This window comes from Lissotriton vulgaris, unplaced genomic scaffold (genome assembly GCF_964263255.1).
Source record: "Lissotriton vulgaris unplaced genomic scaffold, aLisVul1.2 SCAFFOLD_1424, whole genome shotgun sequence".
Classification (NCBI taxonomy): Eukaryota; Metazoa; Chordata; class Amphibia; order Caudata; family Salamandridae; genus Lissotriton; species Lissotriton vulgaris.
Window position 1 is genome coordinate 245,223 of NW_028252076.1, and position 22,621 is coordinate 267,843.

Genomic DNA, 22,621 nt, shown 5'->3' on the forward strand with positions numbered 1-22,621 from the left:
CATGTCTGGGACGGTGCTAGCACCGCCCCGGACAAGAAACCCTTTGTCCAGGCCTCCCTCGCTGGAAGGACTCCCAGCAGCAGGAGGTCAGACTCGTGTCTGTGGTGGCAGCATCCATTTTGTGGAGCTGAGGCTTCAGTTAACTTTAACCGGGGTTCACAGTTACATACATGTCGTGTCCCTCTAGAAGGGTGGAATGCTAACCCCGTCGCCAGAATTGGCGAGGGGTTAGTATTCCAATTCGTATGACACCTTACTCGACATGTTTTGATAAAGCGATACCAAAGTTAGCATTTAACCGCGAGGATTATAATGCACTTAAGAGTATATGGTATGCGATATCATGGAACAGCTATTAGGACTTGGTTCCGCAAGCTGCAGACAGGCTCAGCTCATGCCAGAGCACCATCTCACACGATTCCCAGCACTCTGCCTTCAGGATTGTCAAGGCCTGCCATAGGAGTGACTGATAGGAATCTGTGTGTCTATTTTAGGGTTAGGTATAGGTATACTATACCTACAGCAAAGGGTGATTACACGACTTTGCCCCAGCTGTCATGCAGCCAGTTGTGTCAAATTTAGGAGGCCAGCCAGGGGTGGCATAATACATGCTGCAGCCCCTGGCAGCCCTGGGTACACCTATGCCCTGAGTTACAGGGTCTGATAAGGTGGCCCAGTACCAATTGGAAATGTACCTAGGGTACATGGAATCCATTTTACAGAGAGAGCAGTAGGCCTGGGGTCCTGATTGGCAGGGTCCCAGGTCGACTATGTCCAAAACCAGCTAAAACACAGGGCAAAAAGTTGGGGTGCAACCATAGTCAGGAGGTACCTTCCTACAGTTACTCTAACTGGATTAGCTGGCTTCTGTCATTCATACATTGCACAATATTTTGTTTTATTATTTTAAGTTTAACTAGAGACAATTTAGCTTGTGGTGACCTGTTTAAATGTAATAAATGGTGAATAAATAGTAAACCACCACTACCGCCCTAATTGCTTCCACTGCAATTAGCAAGGGAGTTTGTAACAACTGAATTTTGTTTAATGGAGGAATGAGAAGTTTGGGGTAGCGCAGATGCCAAACTGTATTTTGTAACAATAACGTTTTACCTATGGGCGATGTAGGAAGCTCGCTCTGTGTATATACAAAACCAAAGTAAGGTATAATGTGCAGAGAGTCCAGTGGATCCCCAAAGGCTTACAGAGGTAAAAGTAGATAATACCTTACTCTCTATTTATGGTAGTGTGGGTGAGCAGTTAGGCTTTATCAGAGGGTAGTGTTAAGCATTTATTGTACACACTCAGGCAAAAAATTATTTCACACACTCAAAGACTTAACTCCAATTGTTTTCTACAAAAATATTCCTTTGTCGTATTTTATTTTTAGAACCAGCCAGACTGGTTCTAAAAATAAAGAACTTTTCAGAAGATGCAGTTGAATGCAGTTGAATGTAGATAAAGGTAGGTCAAATGTTTAGAAACAGTTGAAATTACTTTTCAGTTACTTTGGAATTACTTTTTAGACTACTTTTCAGATAACTTTTTTTTACTCAAAGTGATGTGCATAGATATCACACCATGACATTTCCCAGATAAATTTCAGTAAGTCAGTTTTTGTAAACACAAAGTTTCTTATTTCTCATACAATTTCCAATTCCAAACAGATTTTTTTTCTCACAGAAAAGCAGTCAATGCAATCCTACAGGAGGAAATTAAGTTATTGGTTTAAAGGTAAGTACTTGGTTGTGGGAGTTGGGTTTCTGGAGTTAGAACAAAGGTTCCCCCAGGGTCAAGGATGCACTCAAAGAGCACCCTCAGCGGCACTAGGGCAGCCAGGTGCAGAGTGCTGAGCTCCCATGTTATCCTATGGGGGATAGAGGGCCTCTGGTTGGTGGCTGCTCACAGGCACACCACTTGGATGTGGGAAAGCTCCTGGGGTTTAGTTCAGGACAAAGGGGGATCTGATTTAACACATAGGTGCACCCACATCGCAGAGGAGCAGGGTGCTGATTTGGCATCGGTTGCCCTGTTTTCAATGGGAGCTGCCGGTTTTGGCTGCAGGCACGGTCCAGGAAGACTTCCGGGAGCACCCAACAGCTGGGCAGGTAAGTTTGAGGGCTCGAGGACGTAGGTGCACCTCAGGTCCTCCTCTACCGGGCGCAGGGCAGCCGAACACATTATCAGTTCACTCGCAGTTTGGGTTCGGGTCGTCTCAGTGCAGAGGCTGCAGGTGACGTTGGAGAGTCCGGGAGGTGTCTGCCCATGGTGGACTCAGGCTCGGGAGCGCTGGGGGACCCTGCTGAGACCAGTGGGTCACTCGGACAATAGGCATCAGGTGCTGTGGTGGTTCCAGGTGTCCTTAGCAGGCTCAGAGTCTTTCTCTGGTAAGTCTTTTGAACAGAGCTGCTGTTCACAGGAGATCCAGTTTTTGTTGAAGGCAGTTAGTCCTCCCAGGGGTTCTAGAGGTCGCTGGTTGCAGGACAAGGTGACTTTTGGCACAGAATCTCTGGAAACTGCAGACGGGCCGGTAGGGCTGGGGACAAGTCATTTTTTCTGCAGTCTCCTCTGCTGTGTGTTTTCTTTTGTCCTCCTTCGTTGTAGGTTGCGGGTATCTGCCTTCTTGGTTCAGGGCTGACCCTACATACTGTATTTAGGGACGTTTTAGGGGTCTCGAGGGCAGTAGACAATGGGCTACTGACCTTAGGGTGACTACACCCTCAGTGTGCTCACCCCACATGGAGGAGTGGGCACAATCCCAAATCCTAATTGGAAAGTGCCAGCCATCTGCAAGATGGCGGGCACTGAAGAGTGTGCTTCACTTCGTCTCCCCCACCTGAGGGGTGCGGTTGGCAGAGGTGGGCACACAATCTCGGCTGCTCTAATTTTTCCCACCTGTCTCCCTACTGAAAAGGGGGTGAGACAAGAAAGCAGCCTGCTCCCGATAGCAGGAGAGGCTGGGGGTCATATTACAAAGGCAACAAGGCCTGTGAAGCTCCCCTGCCAAAGATGGCTCTTCCTGACCTGGGGGAAGTGTGAACACCTCCACCCCGGAAAGGCTTTGTGTCTGGGCCCAGGGAGCGAATGCTCCCACCCCAGGGGTCCAGTAACATGTCTTATTGTGGCAGGCTGGTGTGTACCAGTCAGGTAACCCACCAGAGGCTGGTCATTTGTCAGGTGGCATCTCTAAGATGCCCTCTGAGTGCATTGTATCATAACTCCCATACTAGCATCAGTGCAGGTTTATTATGCTACAAAGTTTGCTACCAAACTTCCCAGAATTCAGTAAAGCCATTAGGGTGCTGTGGAGTTCGTAATGACAAACTCCCAGACCATATACTTTTATGGCTTTACTGCACTTACAATGTCTAAGAATGGACTTAGACACTGTAGAGATATAGTGCTCATGCAACTGTACCCTCACTAGTGGTATAGCGCATGCAGCTAGAGGGGTGTCTTACTTATACCATAGGCAGTGAGTTGCAGGTATGGCACACAAGTATGTGTGCCATGTCGACTCTTCACTTTACTCTGCACCACAACACGCAGCCTGCAATGGCAGTGTGTGTGTGTGTGTGTGTGTGTCATAGTCCAGGACCTCCAAGAGTGGCACAATATGTGCTGCAACCCTTAGAGGCCTTACCTGGTCAAAGTGCCTTTGGTACTAATGGTACCATTTATAAGGTACTTACATGCAACCAGAGAGGTGCCAATTGTGAGTACCAATGTACAGTTTTGAGAAAGAAGACAGGCACTTGAAACCTGATTGGCAGGAACCCAGGGCATATCAAGTCAAAGTGCATCAGAAATCAGGCAAAAAAGTTTGCGTTTGGGGGGAGGGAGTACTGCAACAGAAACCCAGCTTTGTACAGGGAAATCCAAATGTTTTGCGATGGCAGATACTAGCAAGAGCAAATCACCCCTTCTTAGTGACCATGTGGATTTTTAATCTTCAACTACACCCTTAGTCCAACTCATCAAGATGATATACTGGATGTTTCTTCCACTGGAACAGTTAGTGTCCCCATTATTGTTGCAGTCAACTGTTGTTCATATAATTAGACAACTAAATGAAAGATAGAGGACAGAACTGACGAACCTAATCATCTCGACGTTAAATAATAAGTGCCGCTTGAGGCTTGGGGTGAAGATCGTTTGCCGCTTGCCCTTTCTCTGCTCTGCTTCGTGACCTCGGATTCCCTGCTGCCAGACGGACTTCAGTGCCGCAAATATCACCGGGTGAGACGCGGGACTGCGAGGACCAGGGGACCAAGCAACACCTCGACAGGCCGCACCTGGTCCTCTTCCCGCCCCGCCCCCCGGCATTGAAAGCGCCTTGAGGACCCGGGCTTGCGGGTGCCGCTTGGGGTGAAGATCGTTTGCCGCTTGCCCTTTCTCTGCTCTGCTTCGTGACCTCGGATTCCCTGCTGCCAGACGGACTTTAGTGCCGCAAATACCACCGGGTGAGATGCGGGACTGCGAGGACCAGGGGGCCAAGCAACACCTCGACAGGCCGCACTTGGTCCTCTTCCCGCCCCACCCCCCCGGCATTGAAAGCGCCTCGCGGACCCAGGCTTGCGGGTGCCGCTTGAGGCTTGGGGTGAAGATCGTTTGCCGCTTGCCCTTTCTCTGCTCTACTTCGTGACCTCGGATTCCCTGCTGCCAGACGGACTTCAGTGCCGCAAATATCACCGGGTGAGACGCGGGACTGCGAGGACCAGGGGACCAAGCAACACCTCGACAGGCCGCACCTGGTCCTCTTCCCGCCCCGCCCCCCCGGCATTGAAAGCGCCTCGCGGACCCGGGCTTGCGGGTGCCGCTTGGGGTGAAGATCGTTTGCCGCTTGCCCTTTCTCTGCTCTGCTTCGTGACCTCGGATTCCCTGCTGCCAGACGGACTTTAGTGCCGCAAATACCACCGGGTGAGACGCGGGACTGCGAGGCCCAGGGGGCCAAGCAACACCTCGACAGGCCGCACCTGGTCCTCTCCCCGCCCCGCCCCCCGGCTAACGACCACCCCCTGGGTCCATATATCGACTCTACGCCTCCCGTACCGTGGGACGCATGCGGGACAAAGTGCGGGGCTAAGCCCGGGCAAAGGGCGGGCCCTCTGCGGCCCTCCGAGGCCTGTAGGGACTGGACTGGGCCAGGACCCCTGGTTTATCCTCTATGCCAAAGACTTCAGTATAGTAAGCATATCCTTATTGATGCGCCTTATTATTGATTTGTTTACTGGTGCCCCTTTTTGCCTTATTCCTTGTTAATTGGTATTTATATTGTGGGTCTTAGCAACGTGGAGTAACTTGTATACTTGTACCCTAATTTGTTAGTAATTTGGTTTTGCATTTTACTGTTAGCCTGCTACTTCCCGTTAAAGGTTATGTCTACCGGTGAAACCCAAAGCAAGGCTGCGGCGGGTGCCTTAAAACTGACAGGTACATTGGATAATTTCATCCTCCGTACCAATTCCCTAATCGACCAGGGAATAGTACTTATGGAAAGAAGGGTGTCTCAGGACCTCGCGTATGCTAAAAGGTTGTCAATAGGTAATATAGCCTCTGCACGTACCCCTATCAAAGCTTCAAGCATTTCTGAATCCAACTCTATGCAGGTAGATGGTGTGATTCACACCACAACCAGTACTCAATCAGTTCTTTTGGACCCACTTCCTTTGATCCCTTTAATATCGACCACAATTGATAATAATCCAGTATCCCTACCAGCTGTTGACCACCATGAGAACACCTATACCCAAACGGGTATACTGGAAGGCGCAATTCCCAAAACCAAACGAATAACCACCAAGGACAATGGTGACAGTACAACCAAACAAGTCACGGCAGGATACTTTAGTGATTTGGCAAGCGCCAGTGGTAGCACTGAGGAGGGGAAGGTCAATTTGGGTCATAATTCAGGGAGAGAAGAGGCACAGCATGTAACCCACCCTTTACCATTGGGTATCCCGGATGATACAGCCTCGAATAGCAGTCTGGTTAGTATTCTTGATGATAGTAGCCTGGATGAAACTTCAGAGGAACTAGAGGATAGGAATGGTCCACTTATAAGCACCCTATCTGATTTTATTAAGTCTCTACTTTTGCCCTTGGAGAATAGACTCCAGGGCATAGAACATCAGCTCCAGGCCCTTCACCAGGAACTAAAATCCCGAAAAATAACCATGTCCAAAGGACACCTAATGCACCGGCTTCCGCTAGTAGTCTCCCGCCCACGATTAAGACTCAATTAGTAGGGAAAAACTCCCCACCCGAATCCCGCCCCCCTAAAACTCCTATTCCAAAGGGTAATAAAGTCTGTGCTAATCAGCCAGCTACTAATGCACATATTAAACCCCAGAAAAAGATGGCCCTATTATTCCAGTCTCTAAACCCTCTCTATCCCATCCTGAGAAACCTAAGATGCGCCGGAACATTAGCCTACCACCTGTCGCCTGTCCATACGTGATAGTCTTAACAGGTGTCCCTGAGCTTGCCCCTGCAACACTCAAACCCTTCTGGGCACTTAAAAATAAAGTATGTCATTGGTTAGACAGAAATTATCCTCTCCCCCCTAAAATTCATAGCAAATTGCTCATGTTGGAGAGAGCACCGTGGGTGGGTGAGAATAAGAAAAGCCTACAGGGGGACTGTGTTGTTACATTCGAGGACCCACGATCGGTGGAGCACATTTGCTCTGGGCCCCCATGTAACAACAACTCTACAATTATGGTTAAATCACAGTCTTACTTCTACATGCTTACGGAGCATCACGACAATAGGTGGAGCTGGTTGAGGGCTTCTAATCATGTCAGGGGGGTGAGGTGTGAGCCTTTGAGGGATCAGAATACACTCAACTGAGGCGGGTCGATGATGGAGGTTGGAACATAGTACAAAGAAGACCAGGGAGGTCCATTCCTGGTGGTAACCAGTTCAACTGGGAATGGTCTGGCCCACAGCTTAATTTTCCCCTAATCCCCTGTTACAATCATTACAGTGGATTGGAAGCAGTCGACTGACATCCAACTCAGTCTCCTGGACAAATTGGAAAGAAGAAGGTGGCAGCTTACCCACAGGATGGAACTGAAATCGGCAGGGATGGCCCAGTTAATTTGGGAATCATTAGTCATAGTTTAGGAGAAAAGGAACTTAGCATTCCAGTTACAACCAAGGAATTGACTGTAGCTCCCATCTCCATTAATATTCTCTCTTGGAATATAGCAGGGCTTAAAAAAATCTTGCTAACCCTGACTGGAACGATTTTATTAACACATTCCACATATGTATGTTCCAAGAAACCTGGTGCCTGACCCCGCAATATAAAAATGGGTACTCCACCTATTTTATTCCAGCAGTTACGGTGGGGAAAGGTCGCCTTTCTGGTGGCCTGCATATTTGGGTCAAGGTGAATTTGAACTGTGTTGTTACCATCCATAAAGTCCATTCAAATTATATTTTGCATATCTCCCAAAAAAGCCCGTCTGGGGGTATTATTTTTGAACTCTTTTGTGTCTATGCAAGAGGCTTACAGGGTGGTTTAATCTTGCACACAATAGAGCTGTTAGATGTGAAGTTATCGGATCTTCCACCTAGGTCTAAAATACTAGTAGGGGGTGATTTTAATTGCACATTTGAACGCCTGGATGATGAAGAGGTATTAGGTTTTAGTTCAGAGGACTGGAGACAGACCATACCTCCTTTAGTCCTTGCTCCCATTAAGAAATGGACAGCCAGAGCAATCCAGCTGAATGCTCTGGCCCTAGAACATAATCTCCGGGCTCTTAATGGGTGGACTGTCTCAGATCGCGACGGGGCGATGACTTATAACAGGATAGGGTGTCCATCTCGGATTGATTATATTTTTCTGGACATTCAATCTTGGGCAAGTCTAGTTGATATGGAGGTTAGGCAATCATCAGACAGTGATCACAACCCATTATGCATGGAAATCCACTGGGCAAATGGGATTGGCAAGAGTGGAGGTTCAGAGATGCTTACTAAAGAGGTTTTTCCTTCCAACTGTAACCGGAAGTTAAAATGGAATGTGGTTAAGTGTGAAGAGGGGAACCTTAATAGTACTAAAGAGTTAGTTTTAGCTGAAACTTGTAGCCTTGCAGCCGTCGCTCTAGCAGCACCTCATCCTCCTGGATCAAACTTGCCAATCTCGTATAAGAACTTAACAGACAATATAGGAGAGTTCTTTCTTAAGAGGTCACAGGGGACATCTACGTCAAACTAAAGACCCTCTAAGGGCAACCCCTGGTACACGGCAAATTGTAGGGGAAAGAGGAAGGCCATTACGCTAGCTATAAAAAGCAAGGACCCTATAGCAGTGAGATTAGCCAGAAAGGAGTACCGCAGAAGCATAACCTCAGCTAAGAAGGACTGGGAGGAGGAGCATTGGCAGCAGCTTAAGGCTGCTGCCTGTGGGAAAAACTCAATTTTGTTTTGGGAACTGATCAATGCCCTCGATAGAAAGGGTACTTAGAAAAGACTAAATGCCAACTACATGAGTGCTTTAAATCCTCTATTTTGAGGAGAAAAACCAAGTGAGACTCCTGGGTTGATCTGGGTATATTGCTATTACCCTTTTTCCATTTATTATTTTCAATTTTTTGCTATTTCATGTATGAAAAGGACACTTCTTCGTATTTTTTGTTCACACATAAAAACAATTATTTACAACACAAAACATTTTCAAAACATACATACACCAAGTTGTATATACAAAATAATTTGCTTTGATATATACACAAAAAAACATTCATTTTCTTGCAAAGACAAGAGTCACAATATGGACTCAAAGTTAGAATAGACAATTAATGAAAGTCAAGAAATAATAAACAACAACTTAATGTGATTAGCTATTCATTTCACAAAAATAGACCATAAATTGATTTGTTTAGTCTATTAGCAAACTAGTTTAGAAATAGTTGGGAAAGATGGCACTGGAGCAGGTTCTGTGAAAGGTCGTGGCCTTGCCGGGAGCACTGGATCATTGCAGGCGGGAATTCAGTAGAGGCCCCTTCCAAACTAATGGGGCTAGCAGGCACTACAGCGGGATTGGTGTGATAATGCCCTCTTTCTTGCATGGTATGCCCCCACTTTTTGCTGAATTGCTGATGTGCTTTGACTGAGTGTGCCCGGAGCTCCTGCCAATCAGGTAACCAGGGACTGTGTTCCTTCCCTAAACCTGTATTGAAGCCTAAACCCAATTGGCATCTCTGGCCACATGTCAGCCCCTGGTAAATGGTACCATAGGTACCCAGGGCACTGTGACCAGAGAAGGCCGCGTAGGGCTGCAGCTCTTATTGTGCCACCCTAAGAGGCCCTGTACCCTGACACACACACACACACACACACACACTGCCTTTGCAGGCTGAGTGTCTGAGTACAGAACTAAACAGAGAGTCGACATGGCACACATCCATGTGTGCCATGCACACAAACTCACTGCCCTGGCATCCATCAGTCACCCCTCTAGCTGGGTGCCCTATGCCAGTGGTGAGGGTACAGGTGCATGAGCCCTGTACCCCTACAGTACCCAGGTCCATTCCTGGGTACTGTAAGTGCAGTGCTGCCATTAAGAGTATATGGTGCTGGGAGTTTGTCCTTACGAACTCCACAGCACTATAATGGCTAAACTGAAGACTGAGAAGTTTGGTATCAAACTTCTCAGCACATTAAACCCACACTGATGCCAGTGTGGGATTTAATGTAAAATGCACGACAGAGGGTACCTTAGAGATGCCCCCTAAAACTCGACCAACTTCCAGTGACCTGACTGAGTGGCTGCCTAGGCTGCCACCACCAGACATGTTTCTGGACCCTGGGTCGAGAGCTTGCTGCTATCGGGGACCTGAAACAATGCAGATCCTGAGACGAGGTGCCAAGCCTCCTCCACCAGGATGGGCAGGGTTCACGAAGGAGAAGCTTTAAAGGCATATCACCTATGTGAGCCTTTCCAGACCACTTGCTTTACTTAGCAACTGGTCCCCACGGGTTCTAACCCCCCACTTTGGGCGGGAGACCCGGCGGGAAAAACAAAGTGAGGAAGAGAGGTGTGCCCACCTCTGCCTACTCCACCCCTAAGGTGGGGGAGGCGAGGTGAAGCACAAGAGTCCCCGCCATCTTGAGGATGGGGGGACCCAGCCAACCATGGACAGGCTCCTGCCCCCCTCCCACTGCAGAGTGGCAGAATAGGGGGTGTACCCACCCCAGGGAAGGGACCCATTGGTCCCTGCCCTTTACCTACCTGTTACACCCCTAAATTTAGTTTTTAGGGGCACCCTGAACCTAACTTCCTTCCTTCGATCCAGCAACAATAAAAGAAGTAGGACAAGAATCTGTGCAGAGCTAACACGAGGACGACGCCCACTGACTAGGCCCCAACCCTACAGGCCTGTCTCCCCTCGAACCTGCTCCTGTGAAACCTCTGCGTGTACAGCGGCCAGCAACCTCAAAAACACCGGAGGAACTGCCAGCATTCACTTTCCAAGCTGTTTCTCCCGTGAACACCGGACGTGTTTAAACTGCAGCTTCTGGTGCCAGCAAGCAACCGCGAATACAGCACACTCTGCACCCGCCGAGCCTGGCCCGTGTTTGAGTGAACAAACACAGAGAGGAGGTCCCTCCGGTGAACCTGACCCGAGATCCGGTGACCCCCTGACCTGCCTCAAGCCTCCAGACGACGCCTGCAGCCTCAATCCAGAGGACCCCCCTACCGTGACCACAGCGGGCAAGAAAATCCGAAGTCCAAAGGCACCCCTGCACCCGACGCCCCACGGCCGTGTGTGCCCAACCCAGCGGTGCCTTACCATCCCTCTACATCCCAACTTACCCCTCAAAGTGGTGGTCATTTCTGGAAGATCCTCGTTCCCGAGCCTGCATCATTTCTTTGTCCCAGATAATTCACATTGAAATCAACAGGGCACCCAACCTCAAAACAGCACCTGACACCTGGCTGCCCTAGTGCCACTGATGGTGCCGTTTTGGTGCTAACTTGGTCCCCAACTTGCCCTGAACGTAACCCTAGTAGCTTTGCTCCCACAACCCTGTGGCCTGCTTGTCAGCCGCCACCAACCAGAGTTCCTCTATCCCCCAGTGGATAACATTGGGCCTCAACACTCTGCACCCGGCCGCCCGAGTGCCGCTGCGGGTGCAACAACAGTGCACCACTGCCCCTGGGAGACCCCAGAGTCTAACCCCAGAACCCTAACTCAAAAGACTGATTACTTACCTTGAAACCAATAACTAATTTTTCCTCTTAGGATAAAAGTTACACTTTTTCTCCCAAAAAGTTACAAATGTCGACTTTTGAAAATTACAAATATTCCTTAAAAATCAGGCGAATAACAAAAACGCATTTTCTCAACTGTTTTTAGGAAAAGTCGCAGTGTTGAATCCAGTCCTGTGTTAGCAAAAGTAATCTGAAAAGTAATTAACTGCATTTTACTTAAAAAGCCCATTCAATTGAATGTACTATACCTGCAATGTGTTGCAAACTGCTTTCTTAAAACTGTAACCAAAACCAGTACAAGTTACACTGCTAGTTTGGACTGTGTTCATACAAGTAATTTACTACTGAAAAGAATGTATATGCTTAACTGCACCAGGCTTGCTTGGTTCTAGAAATAAAACAACAGTATAGTTTTTTTATACAAAACAATTGGCCTAGAGTTCAGTTCTCAAGTGTGTGAGACCAGTTGCTGACTGAGTGTTACATCAAATGCTTTCACTGTCCTCTGATACTGCCTTACTGCTCGACCAAGCTACTAACTTTAGAGAGTAAGGTTCTATCTAACTTTAGCCGCTGCCAAACCTCTGGAGAACCTTGGACTCTATACACACTATGCCTCAGTTTGGTGCAGTTAATATAGAGCTAGTTTCTTACAATTGGCCCACCCAAATATGAGGTGCATGGCCTCATAAAACTCCTTGAGTTGGGCATGAGTCACTCCGACTCAGAGAAACTCAGGGAGGCCTGAAGCGGACTTAGACACAGGCTCCATGGCCGAGCAAAGCCTCAAGTGGTGATGTTGTTCTCGTGCCTCGTCAGAGGACCAGAACCGGTGCAGTGAAGTTGAAGAACACTTCAAATTCTTGGACTTCTTATGCTTGTAGGACTTACCAGATGACTAGGACAGGGAAGACGATTGTTTGGAGCTCCATGAGCGTTTTGGTTCCTTTTGCGCAAAGTTGTCTGACGTCGGCGAGGAGCTTCAAGGAAAGTTCCCTCAGCACCTTCAGGTTCATGGTGCGGTAGTCCTCACAGGCCTGGGAGTTGTGGTCTGCCCCAAGCACAACACAAATAACCAAGTGTGGGTCTGAGACAGACATCTGCCTGCGACAGGCACCACAGGGTTTGAAACTAGCTTTTTTTTTTAGGGGACATCCCTAGCACACCAGGGAAAACAGATCCCCAAAATAACCTGGGCAATCTAAAAAAAGTCAGATAAAAATGGACTGGGGGTAGCTCTTTCCAGATCTGCGCTGACTGGCACAGAAAGGAAAGAAAAGAACTGATGTCAGTGTGGTTTGGGGTGGCACCTATATAGGCACTGCACACGTAACTTCTGGAGTGCATGACGCCAAACCAAACGATGCCACCTACCGATGCGCAGGTATACTGCTCAATAAATTCAGGATCCAATCTGACGCCTGGGGATAATTCCAAAGTAAGGAATCTGTAGCTTTAACTCTCTATCACATACAAAAGAAAAAAAGGACCTGGAGGCGGAAAAGCTATCCTTTTCAAAGAATCCATCCAATGCTCCTGCCGTCAGCACCCTCGTCTACCGTCCTACTGGACCACAAGCTAACTTTGACAGCACCATCTCGGACGTTATCGCCCCCTTCCCCCCCAAACCTCCACCCACACTGGATACTTGACTCCAGCGCCTCCTTGGTGACCTCAACATACAGTTGGAGGACCTCACCAATCCCAGCAAGAACAACCTGCTAGAGGACTTGTCCCATCTCCACACGCACTTGGAAACACCAAATGTCCATGATGGGACTGGAACAAGATCTCAGAAGCATCCTGGCCTTCCAAACTCCTAGACCACCAACCTCGACACAGCAACCACATCCCTGAATCCATGAATCCCTCCCCAACTTCAATGCCTGAATTACTGACTGCTCAGATACCACAGCTCTTCTCAAAGGAAACAAAACCACTAGAACTAGACCACAAGCAAGCTGGTACACAGAATAGTTTATGGTCACCAAACGGCACTGCAAGCAACTTAAACACAGATGGAGACAAAGTCACAATGTCACTGAGAAGAGCAGCTACAAATTCCCCTTCAGACTCTACCATCAGCACACAGAGCCAACAAATGCTCTGCACTCATCGATTGCATCAAAAACAGCACCAACCGCCTCCAAGGAAATCTTGGCCATAAAGAAAAACTGCACCTCCCTGCCAGCAAGCTCCACCAGCGTAATCCCACCTCTCCCACCAGGATCTCTGCACTCAGTTGTCCCAATTCTTTTAGCAATAAGATCACCGGCATTCCAAACTTGCAGTCCTCTCACCCATCTCTACCAACATCCACAGGACCACAATTACCATTTGGCCCACCATTACCACTCAAGAAACCACAACAATCATACACAACATACACTCCAGAGCATCCAATATCCCTTTCCCTCACCAGATCCTCAAAGGAATGGGCCCCATCAGTGCTGCCCAATCCCGAACAACTAAATCCTAACAGCCATCTACATGGAGATCTGAAAATGTGCCACAGTACTCCCCCTCTTCAAGAAACCCTCAGCAGACCCGAAGACACTAGCCAACTACCAGCCTATCTCCCTGCTGCTCTACCCAGCAAAGTCATAGGAAAAGATGATAAACACCTAGTCACTCACCTCACTAACAGCCTCCCCAGCACCACTCAATTCAGATTGAGGCCCAACCACAGAGCAGAGACTGTCCTCATCATCGCCATGGAACACATACAATGGTCAGAGGTGACACTGTAGCCCTCATCCTACAGAATTTTTCCGCAGCCTTCAACAATTTCCTACCCCATCCTTATCCATCGATTGCATTGTCCTGGATTTGCTACTTCCTAACAGGCTGCACCCAATCAGTCACACTGGCTCCATACACCTTGGACGCCGTCAACCTCCTCTGCGGAGTTCCAAAATGATCCTCACTCAGACCCACTCTGCTTAACACCTACATGACTGCACCCCACACCAGCATCATACGCACCGACTGAATCAACATCATGTCTTATGCTGGCAACATCCAGTTCATACTCTTCCTCTTCAACAAGACGCTGAACACCTTGAAAAATTCCTCCGCCTGCACGACCAAAGACGCCAGATGGATGAAAACCGCCTACCTCAAGCACACCACAGACAGACGAGACAGAAGTAGTAATCTTCAGCAAAGAAATCTCACTCTAGGACTCCACCAGGAGGCCTGCCGACCCCGGATCCACAACACTTTAGGCAACTTATGCAAAGTACCTCAGGACGGTAATTGACGACCAACTCACAATGACCAGCCAAGCGAACGCAGTCACGGTCTCTTGCTTTCTCAGACAAGATGGTCAAGATTTTTAAATAGTTCCCCACCAACACTCACAGAACCTACCTTGCTCCTACAGCCTGGAAAGCATTGCAGCTCAGAGCCTCCTGCTCAGTTCTTGCATTCACAAGAAACTCAAGACCTGGCTCTCCATATAGCCCAGACCATGGCTTGATTCATGCAGTTCCTGCTTCAGCACCGGGCCACCCTCTAGGGTGAGTTGTGAGCTATACAAATACACATAACATGACAATCTTCAGACTTTCCCCGTTACTTAAAAACCTCTTGTCAGAAATTAACATGCATTTAAAATTGTTTTGCAGCATTATATATGATCAATGACGACAAGGACTTTAGTATACTTATAAGCAATTTAAATATACCTTTTGAATAAGTGTACCAATAAATATAAACTAATAAGAAAATTAACCCTTGTAATATCCCCAGGCGTCAGACTGGATCCAGAAAGTTTTTGTCAGCAGTACCCATGCGCATCTGTGGGTGGCATCGGTCGACGCCGCATCCGTCGTAGTGGTCGCCGGGATGACGTCGCAGAAGTTACTTAGACGCCCCACTCGCGCACGATATCAGTTCTGTACATGACTTTCCTCGCCAGGAACGCAGAGCCATGTAAGACACTGACCACTGGTGCACAAAACTAGGGCCCTGAAAGGATGTCCTTAACCCTAGAAATCAGTTCGCAGAACAGGGAGGATGGGTGGTGCGGTTAGGAATCTATAACTAACCTATGTTTCTTACAGATATATCGTTACTGAAAGTAAGTTACTTGTTCATCTGAAAGAAACAATTATTTATTGTATTGTATTGCCTTAGAATAGATACCCCAGCAATACCAAATGCGGAGGTGGGCCGGTGAACCAAGATCACACCAGAAAGTCCTGAAGAAGAGAACGGCCGAAGAAGCAGTCTCCCTGGACTTGGCAGTCCAGGCAGTAGAGTCTTACAAATGTGTACAGCGATGACCACGTAGCTGCCTGATAGATGTCATGAAGGGAGACTCCCCGCCCCAAATCAGTAGTAGCTGCCTTCGCCCAGGTAGAATTGGCATGCAACCCCACTTCTTAGCCAAAGAGTACCAGGCTATAATGCACAGAACGACCCACCTGGAGATGGTCCGTTTTTGCACGGCCTGACATTTCCTAGCACCCATGTAACCAACAAATATCTGGTCGTCCCCCCGGAATATAGAAGGAGAGCGCACGTTTTAGATCCAGACGGTGGAGCCTCTCTTCCTCTTTTGAAGGATGCGGAAAGAAGGTGGGCAAAGTGATGGTTTGGCCAATATGAAAAGAAGTGACCGCCTTTGGAAGAAAGGAGGGTTGAGTTCTGAGGACGACCTTGTCCGGATGAAAAGCCAGAATGGAGGGCTTGGAAGTCAGAGCTTGTAGCCCAGTCACCATGCGCATAGAGGTGATGGCCACCAGAAAAGAAGTTTTGAGACTTAAGAGTCTGTAAGGACAGTTATGTAGCAGCTCGAAAGGAGGGCACATAAGATGGCTAACACCAAGTTGAAGTCCCACGAGACATTACGAAGGGAACAGGAGGAAACAGAGGAGTAATACCCTTAAGAAATCTATATACAATAGGGGACTTGAAAACAGAAGGCTGATCAGGAAGCCTGAGAAAGGCTGAAATAGCTGAGAGGTAGCCCTTAAGAGTGGCCAGAGCAAAGCCCTGCTAGGCAAAAGACAAGAGGAACAAGAGAACCTCAGAAAGAGGGGCAGAAAAGGAATCCACAGCCTTTGCGCACCATGCCACAAACATATTCCATCTATGGGCATATACCGTCTTAGTGGAGGGACGCCAGGCTGCCAAGATTACATCACAGACTTCAGGAGGCAAGTCAAATGACGTCAACTGCCGCCGCTCAATCTCCACGCAAGGAGGTGGAGGCTGGACAGGTTCGGGTGGAGGACCATCCCCTGCTGCTGCGACAGAAGATTCTCCTGAAGAGGCAGTTGGATTGGAGGATCGATGGCCATGTTGAGCAACTAGGGATACCAGACTCTTTGTGCCCAATCCGTAGCCACAAGAATAACTTGGGCCCGGTGGCGCTTGTGTTCTGGCTGGGGAAGGAAGAGGGATCTGCTGTTGACCCAATCCTAGTTCGTGAGCCAACACTGCAATTGCCGTGCAGTCCCCACCGAGATCTTGACGTAATCGGACAGATTCCCCTGATGCTGCGCCCGCTGGAACTTAAGGTCTCACTGCAGAGTCCGCATATACCATCTGGCATGATCGACCAGCAGGCTGCAGGAAGCCATGAGGCCCAGCAGCCTCAGGGTCATCCTGACCGAAAACCAGGATAGAGTCTGAAAGATCAGAATCATAGCCCGAATCCTTCCTGTAACGCCGTAGAGCTGGGGACCCCAAATTTAGCAACTTGTCCTTAGAAGAACGACGTCTGGAGCCATGACGCCTCTTCCTTTTGTGCTTCCTTGACAACCTCAAGGTGTGGGGAGCCGGAGACTTGGACTTCGATCTCATCCTTCTTTGGCCCCTCTTCTGCTTCTCCGCCCTGGCCATGAACAATTTGGCTTCCCTCTCTTAGAGGGCCTTCCGATTCATACACGGGCACGAACATCCCTTATCGCCGTGGTCAGATGAGAGGCACCAAAGACTATCATGGGGGTCCGTGATGGACGTTTGATCCCCGCATTCCCTACAAGGTTTAAATCCAGATTTCTTTTGAGCAGCCATCACACTGCTACAATTACAGATGAACCTGTAACAATGAAACACTCAGAAATGGAGAGCCCTGCAAAAACCGCTACACGTCGACGGCACAGGAAAAATGGAACAGACATCAGCACGCCAACGAGGTCTTATGGCTCTGATGTCGTCACGCGGGGTTGTGAGCGGAGCCGTTCCATTGTGACATCCTCGTCGATGTGAGAGAGCTATGGAGAAAAATTTCGCTGCGCAAGGGTTAATTCAAAAGGTGAGTAATCAACAGGCAGATGTATCCATCAGAATTACATATCTACTGGGAGTAAGTCTGGTTTTGCCATTGCTTGCAATGGCAAAGTAAGGCCAGTAGTTATAACTGTTCTACAAGCCTACAAATGGCAGGCTAGGAGTCTCATTTTACCAGTTTACCACCCAGGGTGGCAAAAATAATGCGTCAATTTCTGGGGAGACCCTCTAACTTGCCTGCCCTTGGTGCCATGTACTAGGGACATACAGATAAGTTAACTGGATAACAGCCAATTCGCCCTACTATTTTAAGGGTAAGGGCACAGGCACGGAGATCTGGTTAGATGATTCAGTGCACTCTCAGAGCCAAACCACTAGTGGTATCAGTCCAAAAAAGTGGGTTCACCATGCAAAAAGAGGCATTTCCGTACAACATCTATCTCCCTTACTCCAACTTGGAGACATTAGACATACGCTCAGATCAAATGAATCAAATGGAATAAACTGGTCTTCAAAACCGAATAAACCACCTTAGTCCAAAATCTGTATTGTGGTTTTTATTGTAATGTCAGAGATTTGCAGTGAATTACATGTCACCAGTATTTCAGTGAGCAATATTCACTAACTGCAGACACCAGCATTTCTATCTGCAACATAAATCTGAGGATAGCAAAAGTAAAACTGGAGGAATTGGGCACATGTCTAATGAATATGTGTGCATGTTTTGTGTTTGAACAAAATGAAACAGGACACAACTAGTGAAACAGCAGATTGAATTTGGAACAGATGAGGTAGATAAGAAAGTTGAACAGCCCACTTGGACCACGGTTCACAAGTTAGCATGGGCAGAGATAGGTATTGGAGGACAAGAACGTATTTCTTGAGCCTGGTGTCCATCTGGAAATAGGGTGCATATTAACATTTGCATGCAAAAGTAACAAGAAAAACATTTCCATACTTTATTCTTTCTTCAGGGTCCACAGGAATGGATTTGTTCAGCAATGCAAACTCTTCTTCATGCTGAATAATGGCTTTTACATTGACCTGGACTCCAGAAATCTTTATTGTAGGGCCACGCTTCCTTCCAGCCACTTTACCTGTGAATAGTAAACACAGCAGTATTTGAGACGTGTGGTGCAGCTAATGGGTACAAACTCACTGTAATTGCTCCAAACTGATAAAAGATTAATACTTGCAACACCTTAAAATGCAATTTTATAAGAACAGTAAGTTTTTCTAAGCCCATGTACTAGATGCAGCAATAACTAACAAGAGGTAGGTTTAAAAATTCCAAGCAACACTTCATTTATTGGAAAAAAAAGGACCACACTTTAAATCTACTGAACATTAAACAGGGAAGAATTGTACATGTCCACAGACCCCGCTATCCCTGGGCACTAAAATAATAAAAGTCTGCTCCTTTGACTTTGTTTTCCTCTGAAGGAATCTTCCTTCCTACGGAATTATTGCCACCCAAAAATATGCATGCAACTCGTCTCTAGAATTCCTATCCTAGCATGTGCTACAAGGGGGGTTGGGGGCAGCCGAACCCTGTGAGGTCTCCCCCCGGGCAGATTGGGAGGGGGAGAGGCTGGCTGGTACCGGCCATTTTGTTCATTGGGATTAGCCCAATTGTAGCCCAATTAATGTTGTAGACATATAACTGGGTATCAGCCGGGCTCCCAGCCACCATTTTTAAGGTTGGTGACCAGGTGGCTGGGAGTGTTACTGGTAGCTTAGAGATTTTGGGAGTTTAGCATGTGCATTGTGGTTTGTATACCTTAACTGGCAGGTAGTTTTGAATATGGCAGGAGAAGATTATCACGTGTTAGAGGCGGTGCAGCTTTTGAGTGAGGCCGGCCGGATTGAGCTCCAGAGGCCTCAGGGAGCATAAGCCCTGCGAAGCGGGCATCTGCGGGGGTGGCGGCCACCGTCGTGAAAGGATGAGGTGAGGTGAGTGACTGGGGCCACGTGTGTCATGAAAGTGCGGCCCCTTTGGTCATGGCTGCATCGCAGCATTGTGAGAGCGGGGAGGCTGCGGCGGAAATGTGGTGGGCGGGGCCCGTAGGAGGAGCATGTCGAGCGTCTCCCCGGCCGGGTCTCCCAAGATCCGGGGTCGCTCCTATGTTGGGAGGGAAGCCCGTTTGTCCAAAATAAACCGGAGTCTCACGCTTTGGAAGAGGCTTCGGCGGGATTGAATGGGGGCTGGGCCCGCCGGAGGAGTGCGTCCCCATGTAGCTCCTCGGTCGGGTCCCAGGGAGTTAGGAGAACGCGGGGGAGGGACGGGAAAGGGACCCTGGGACCGCGAGGGGTGCAAGGCCAAGCAGGGAGGGAAAAAGAGTAAAAATTGGGTTATGGGCTTTGCAGCCCCCCTTGATGGAGGCGTGCTGATCGGGGAAGCTCCAGGTTTGGGCGGGCATGCAGGCCATATGGGGCTACTGACAGACGGTACAGGGGGCATGGCGCTGGGATCCTGGGCGTCCCCTGCTGGGAGGGTGGGGGAGGCAGTAGACGTGGGAGGGGCTTGGGGAGACGTAAAGGTTTTCCCTGGGGTGGCCAGGGCTGAGGGGAGGGGGTGGCAGGGCGTGAGGGGAGGAGGGCGGAGGGGCCGAGGGCACCTGGTTATTAGAGGAGGACGACAATTGTTTGCCTGATGAGCAGCAGGTAGCGGGGATTAGGAGGGCCTGGACATTTTCACCTTCTGGAATGAGGAGGTGAAGGGTTTAGATAGGGTGGGCCAGTTGGATGCTTACATGGCGCAAGGGGGGGACACTGGATTTGGGGCAGAGGGGTGTGGGGGCCAGCAGGGGGGAGGGGTGGGGTATGGGTAAGGGGACATTGGGGGTCGGGCAGGGCTCAGTTGGGCCAGGGCTGGGGGCCCTGCGGGGTTGGAGTGGAGCGACGATGAGGAAGAAGGGGGGATAGAGGGGATAGAGGAGAGGCTTTAGACCGTAGCAAAGTGGGGCACGCATGCGTGGCTTGCACTTTAGGGGTTGGTAGAAAGAGGAATTGGGAGGGAAGGGATAGGGAAGGTAGGCCCAGCACACCAGACCAGTCCTTTTTAGGTCGAGCCTAGCGCAGCGCGCATGCGCTGCTTGCAAGACTTTTAGTAATGGGCTTCAGAAAGCTCACCACACGGTTGTGCATGTGCTTTTGTTTTTCACCCAGGCTATTGGGCTTTGCGTGCGTCTTTCTAAGAAAGACAGCACGCAATTGGGCAAAGGCGGGTGCATGTCCTGCCTTTGCTCCGACAACGGCCTATTGCTTGCGGTTACCCGCACAGGCCACATCTGTTTTCAATTATCCTGCCCAGACACGGGCGCGATAATTGAAAACAGATCGCTCCATGTGGCACGAGCACACCAGTCCCTCCATCTTCTGGCTTGTCATGTTTATGCGGTTGTCGGAAGCTGAATCCCTTCTTGTCTGAGTCAGGGAAGCTGATCACTTCCTATTCAGTCAAGCAAGTTTCCAGTGACCTCTGAGCTAGCTGGCGCAAACCTAAATTAAGTCTAACATAGTCGGTAGAGACCTAGAAGACCTCAGTCCTACGTCTACACTGCTGTTTATGTTATTCCAATGTGCAGGGCCTATAGGAAAAATAGGAACTACACTACATGGCGCCCAATGTTTGGTAAGGCGATAAAACTAACGCAAGACGTTAGAGTAACTCAGTCGTGCTTTTCACACAGACCCTTTTTCCCGTAAATACTCCAATAGACGTCTGGAGTGGGTGAAAGGTTAAAATCCGCCGGAACTTAGTAGGAAGAGATTCCTATGTAGAGTTTCTGGTTTAGTCAACGAAGGATACAGTGTTCCAAAATATTGTGCACCTAATCTTTGTTTCCTTGAAAACCTTTCTGACAGTAAAATGCCAAATAGTGATGAGGAAAGGGATGCTGCTATATTAGCAAATCAACTACAGAAGGACCAGAATGCAATCCTCATTCCGGCAAACATAAGAAAGACTATAACTTAAAAACGTATAGAAAACGGACTGACAGCACGAGGTGGTACAGTCATTTTCGTGATAGAGGCACACGAATATCGGCAGACAGAGGTATTCTATTCTTGGATAAACTTTCCAGCGGCAAACGCTACAACACACGAGTTTCACTATTACAAAATAGAGGAACCACCGGAAGAGTATGCTCCTTTCGAGGAGATTGAAATCCCATTAAAATACCAAGAGCACCTGCTCTGGTTTAAAGGCGCCCTAAAACATAATGATCACATTACCAGGCTCGGTCCACTAGGTAGACCAGGAGCAACGTGGCCGGTTCTAGCCAGCTACACACCACATCCAGACATTGAAAAAATGTCAAAAGAAGAACTTTTAGCACAGCTAAAATTATTAATTAAAATACACAGACAGTTAGTCCAATATGTAATGCGGGCTGCAACAGTCCAAACAGCTGTTAATATTCCACAGCTAACCCCTCATCAGGGGAACACAAATAAAATAACACCACAGAACATACAATCATGTCTTAGAAAAACTCTCGCAAAACGGGAACAAATCCCTTTCTAGTTAGCACAGAAAATTACTCAAATAGAGTCAGCATTCCCGAATACTACCCCTATTGAGAAACACAGAATTCTGACTGTCTGCCTTCCAATGGGGGTCGCACCACTTGTGGAGGACTGTGACACTTGGGGTACAGTCTTTGCTCCATTTACACAAAAACGCATGGTGTTTCGTCCATGGCGGTAATACCAGATGTGCTACAACAAATTCAGAATGAATACGGTCCAGAACCTGCTTTAACTCTTGGTATGAAATTACTGAAAGACTTCAAGCAGGTCTCGGCTATATTACTAGCCAACATAAAAGGAGAAGCAGCATCTGTGGCGATCCGCCAGAAATTGAAAGAAACAGATATAACAGATCAACCAATTGAGCTTGCCAGAATAATAGAAAAATGCTATGAAGAATTAGGTAGAGATAGTTTGGGTGGGAAACCAGTAAAACCCCAACTACTTGAAAATCCTGAAAAATTATTTATTAAAAATAATCTAAACACTCCTAAAAAGAGCTGGGGTGGAAATAAACAATCAACTCCAAAAGAAAAAGTTTTCCAGTCCAGTGGAAGGTCTCCTCGGCGGAGAGAAAGAACTCAAAATCGAGAACACCAGTCTCCCCAGAGG

General features: G+C 48.3%; 1 protein-coding gene across 1 annotated transcript in view; it reads right to left on the minus strand.

The window, feature by feature from the left end:
* Positions 1 to 22,621, minus strand: part of LOC147662684 (ATP-dependent chromatin remodeler CHD2-like) — a gene marked incomplete at its 3' end in the record, with an annotated part of 564,171 nt that overhangs the window by 190,051 nt on the left and 351,499 nt on the right. Inside the window, exon 10 of the mRNA XM_086950980.1 lies at positions 18,432 to 18,570. Within this exon, the coding sequence (XP_086807106.1) occupies positions 18,432 to 18,570 (139 nt within the window). The remainder of the gene's footprint in view (positions 1 to 18,431; positions 18,571 to 22,621) is intronic.